Raw genomic sequence first — 5,061 nt, forward strand, 5'->3', positions numbered from 1 at the left:
TTACATATTGAAACACAAGTTCGTATTGACTATCTAGTATTTAATTAGCATTGTAATAATAATTCATTGCATAGTTCATATACGTACACTTAAATTGATAAGCTGCATACCATCTCCATTTGCCAACCTTTTACTGTGAACCGAAACGTTACATGTTTTACTCTTTCAGAAATGTCGTTATATTGGTAGAAACGTTTTATTTAAAGGATAACCGTACACTCAACCTAGAAAAGGCTTGTCGCCGTACACTTAATACATTTAAAGCGTACACCACAGTTTACAGCTAGTAGAAATCATTGGGGTAACGAGTTTTAAGAAATACTTAATTTCGTCAATCTCAGCAGCGTTATTCTTCTCGTCTTCTTCTATTATATTAATACGATTTTCCATCGAATTTAAGCTTCGAATTCTGCGTTCGTGGCCATCAACTTTCTTCCTTAGCATCTCGGTTTCCTCTTCAATAGCCTCATCCCATTCTTTCTTTCTGTGCAAGCCGTCATCCTGCAAATTAGACTGAAATATTAAAATTTCAGAAAATGATAAACAATATATTATATGTTTGTTACCTCAAAGGCTTTGCAAATGAAGTATTTCTTTCCAATGTCTGCTTGTGCGTTACAGATCTGTATGACAATCTGGCCACCGCATGGACAGCGACGCGGAATTCCATAGTCAGAGTCGGCAACGATTTGCAGCATGTCCATATACCTCTTCGCCCTTTTATCGTCGCTGTAGCTTGGATCCGTCATTCTTAAAATTTGCGATAAAGATTACAAAGGAAGGACCGGTTTTAAACACAATTCGTAGTGTAGATGTGAGTTTAAATGTTCAATCTGACATTCCAACCCCCGAACATTGATTCGTCACCAACCAAACAACATTCATTTATTTCCACCAACAAACCTCGTTAAATCTTAAACGTATGGGGATAATATTATTTAAATATTTTGTGTTCTTTCAAATTTTAAATTAATGATGAGCCGTTTGTTGGTTTTCGAACACCAATATAGCCGTAAGGATAGAATAAACATAGTGTCGGAACTGAGCTGCCAAAAATTTAGCCGTTAGGAGAGAATAAACCTGCAAAAATATAGTTGTTAGGGAAAGATAAAGTCAGCCTGGTTTCCCTATATACGGAGATTGAACTGAGATGTTTTGTATTCGCACCAAAGAGCTCTGCTTTCCTCAAAATACACTGATCAAATATTTTCAGCAGATGACGGATCCTTACTATGCAGATGTGAAGCAATGGAAAAGGGATTACGATCGGTGTGAGATGGTTCTCTTTGCTAACCAATGCAAACCCAAAATATGCGTGTGCGGTGGTCCTATTACATTGGCAACCGACGACAAAGGAATGAGTTACTACGAATGCAAAGAGTATGAGGTGAGTAATGAAGTTCATAATCGTAAATAGATTCAATATTTTGAGTTAAAACATGAGGATCACTATATTCTATCCTTCAGGATGATGGGTTACACATTCGGCATCGCTGTTTTGATGCTATTAAAGAAGAGTTGGAGGAGTTAAAGAAGAAAGTTGCTGAGGAGGCAAACAACCGAATGAATGTGGAAGATGAGATGAAGAAAATGCGTGAAGATAGCAAACTTCTTTAGGAATTATGTATCGAGGTGAGAAATGAAGTTTATAATCGTAACTTCTTAAGGAATTTTGTATCAAGGTGAGAAATTCGAGTTTTGACATGAGGATCACTATCTTATATCCTTCAGGATGATGAGTTACACAGTCGGCATCGCTGTTTTGATGCTATTGAAGAAGAGCTGCTAGAGTTAAAGAATGAAGTTGCTGAGGAGTCAAACAGCCGAATGAAGATGGAAGATGAGTTGAAGGAAATGCGTGAAGATATCAGACTGCTAAAGGAATTATGTATGTAGGGGGATGTTGACTCATGCTAATAACTTTAAGTAGTAATGTTTTCTGTTGTCATTGCTGTTATTGTCCCTCAAAATAATGTTGTTGTTTTCAATTAACGTTGTTCTGTATTTTTATTAACGTACAAGTCTATAGAATTCTATTAAATGGTCGCCTTTCGTTATCTGTCACTCGTATAGTTGAACTTTTATTCATAGCAGTGTATTTACCAAACGCCATAAAATTACAGCTTCACGTTTCCCAATGGTTGCTTATCTTAACAATCGGGTTGTTTAAATAGACCGTGAGAGAATGGAACATGTGTTTTCTGTGAGACAATAGTGCCCGTAGGCAAAATGAAGCAAGGAGATTATTCTGTGAGAGAATACAATACAAAGTTCCTGGCAGGAGGTCTGCTTGACATTCACGGTGAAGGTACATTGGTAAAGATGTATCGAGAAGGCTTACGAGAAGACATACGGTCAAAGATCGGAACAACAGTCTTCTCGACATTAGACGAAATCATGCAGGAAGCTTTGGATGTTGATGAAGGTGGTAGGCCGTGTGACAGATCTGTCTCTCCCACAGAATCAGATGACTCGGTTTCAGATGACTCGGTATATGCGTATTCGGGAAAGCACCCGAAGAAGAAGGCTAGAACGGAAAAGCATCGTAACGACGACGTAGAAGTCGAAGAGCATGATGGTGACCAACAATATGAGACTGATGCTGAGTATCAAAATTGAGTTGTCTCTTCCAAATCCGGTCGAAGGGAGTAATGATGAGTGTGACAGTAAGGTTGATCTTGAAGACTATAACGAATACATTGAGGAACACCACAAGTCCGATTCTGAGTCGAGTGAAGACTTCAAATGATGTTAATGATCGAAAACCACAATTTGTTTTGGTAATTGTTTTGTTCGCTAATGTTGCACACCAATATGTTATGCAGACCATTTTCCTACTCTGTACGTGCACACGAAATGATGTTGATGATCGAAAAACCACATTTTTTTGTAATTGTTTTGATCACTAATGTTGCACACCAATATGTTATGCACACCATTTGCATGCACACCAATATCAATACAGAGCAGACGCGGTGGACACAAACCACAATTTACACAAATAACCGCTTAAACCATTTAAAGGAATTAAGGGCAATCAACCAACATCGGTGCACATCAATAAGTTGCGTGCACCATATAGACCGTGCACATGAATAACGATATAGATCATGAGCGGTTTACAGAAAAATAAATTTACACAAATAACCGCTTAAACCATTTAAAGGAATTAAGGGCAATCAACCATCGGTGTACATCAATAAGTTGCGTACACCATATAGACCGTGCACACCAATAACGATATAGATCGTGAGTGGTTTTCAGAAATATAAATTTAAACAAATAACCGCTTAAACCATTTACCAAAATTAAGAGGAATCAACAAACATCGGGTGTACATCAATAAAAAGGCATACACCATATAGGCACGTACACCTATATACAGAATCAGTCCACCCGATGTCCCATGCCTGAATATCTACTTCCACTAATACCCGTGATGACCAGTAGTACCATGCATACACCTATAGAATGTTATAAAAGAAGATAAGAGTGAAAAATTGCGAATTGTGAGAAATAATTATAACGACTATAATTGTTCTCCTATATTTTTTCTTAACGGATAGATTTTTCTCAATTGTTTAGAACTTTTCGTATGAAGTTGCGTTTTATCTTATGTATTACATTTTCAAACGTCGTAAATTTAAGTCAATTGGAAAAAGTTTTTTCAAACGGCGTAACTTTAAGTCAATTGGAAACCGTTATTTCCAAAGAGAACCGGTTACTGTCGGTTGGACTTATCGCATCTCTTGGTTCGTGTCGGTTACAAACGGTTACACTCCTTATAAATACGGATATCGGGAAACAATTCACAGCAGACGGAAATCATTCTCTTGCTATAATGACACAATTCCCGATCCTCGATCTCCCTTCAGTGGTCCAAGCATTGGTGGTCGAACGCGTTGCAAATAACTCTTTCGCAGATCTCTATAGACTCCGATCTACTTGCAAGTCTATGCGTGCGTTGGCAGACGACGGTGGGGTGTATGCTTCCTTTGATTTATATAACTACCCTTGGTACCTTGGCACGCAACATTTATTGTTAAGAAGATGCTATGAGGAGGGTAATCCAAGTACTCTTTACGTCAAGGGTGTGGAGTATTTCTACGGGTTAGACCGTCTAGATCAAGGACTTCGTTTGTTAAAGAGAGTAGTGGATGCAGGATACGAGCGAGCGTTGTATACCTATGCAATGACTCGCCAAATTTTCTGGGAGGATGAGGAGTACGTTTCTCGTTTCACAAGAGAATCCGTTGGTAGAATGGGAATGGTGGTTAGAAATGAAGATCCGATATGGTTCAACAATGAGAACGACCAGTTCATAACAAAGAGGCATTTGTTCATGTCAACAGTCGTCCCCTTGTGTTATAGTTGCCAGTGTTCACCATGCTTGGACCGGGATTGGGTTCTTTGGTACATTGAGCACAACAAGGCTGGAGACATGTGTAATTGCTGCTTCTGGATTAAAGAGGTTGCTCTTTTTTACGGGATTTTCAGTGTTGCACTGGTTTTCCTGATTTCGACACATGGCAGTAATGCTTCATTGTTGTATTACCTTTGCACTACATAAATAAATATAAACTTTATGAAACCTCATGCGTTGTACGGTCCTTTGCAGCGTATTTTCAAACAAATTCAAATTCAAATAGGTCATATTGTCCAAAATAATTTAGACATATCCATTTAAATCGTTTTATTCTTCAAATCTTTTATTGTTGACATCGACGAGACTGAATACTACTTTTTTACGAATATTATTAAACAATTACTGACCGTTTAAGTGTTCGCTATTATGATATCTATTAAAAAGATGAGAAATTCTTTAAATTCTGACTTCTTCGAGACAAATTTCTACTAAACAATCATTTTGCTTAAATGTTTTATTTTACCTAAAATCGAGAAGTGCTTTTTCGTTTAGGTCATTTTGCTTAACCAATTACTGACCGTTTAACCAAGTTTTTTTAAAATTACAAAATATGGTGTACACCTAAGTTGACTAGAAAGGTGTACATACACCATATTAAGTACACCCATATATAAGGTGGACATATATTTAACGCA

At 37.5% G+C, this 5,061-nt stretch overlaps 2 protein-coding genes across 2 annotated transcripts; one reads left to right on the forward strand and one right to left on the reverse strand.

Annotated features, from left to right (window-relative positions):
• Positions 1–258: 258 nt before the first annotated feature.
• LOC106408773 lies at positions 259–749 on the reverse strand. Its single transcript, XM_013849475.1, has 2 exons — positions 567–749; positions 259–501 (listed from the first exon to the last, which is right to left on the reverse strand). The coding sequence occupies exons 1-2, from the start codon at positions 747–749 to the stop codon at positions 259–261; spliced, it is 426 nt and encodes a 141-aa protein (XP_013704929.1).
• Positions 750–3,841: 3,092 nt separating this feature from the next.
• LOC106408772 lies at positions 3,842–4,570 on the forward strand. The gene has a single exon (XM_013849474.1). The coding sequence runs from the start codon at positions 3,842–3,844 to the stop codon at positions 4,568–4,570; it is 729 nt and encodes a 242-aa protein (XP_013704928.1).
• Positions 4,571–5,061: the final 491 nt, after the last annotated feature.

This window comes from Brassica napus, chromosome C9, assembly GCF_020379485.1.
Source record: "Brassica napus cultivar Da-Ae chromosome C9, Da-Ae, whole genome shotgun sequence".
NCBI lineage: Eukaryota > Viridiplantae > Streptophyta > Magnoliopsida > Brassicales > Brassicaceae > Brassica > Brassica napus.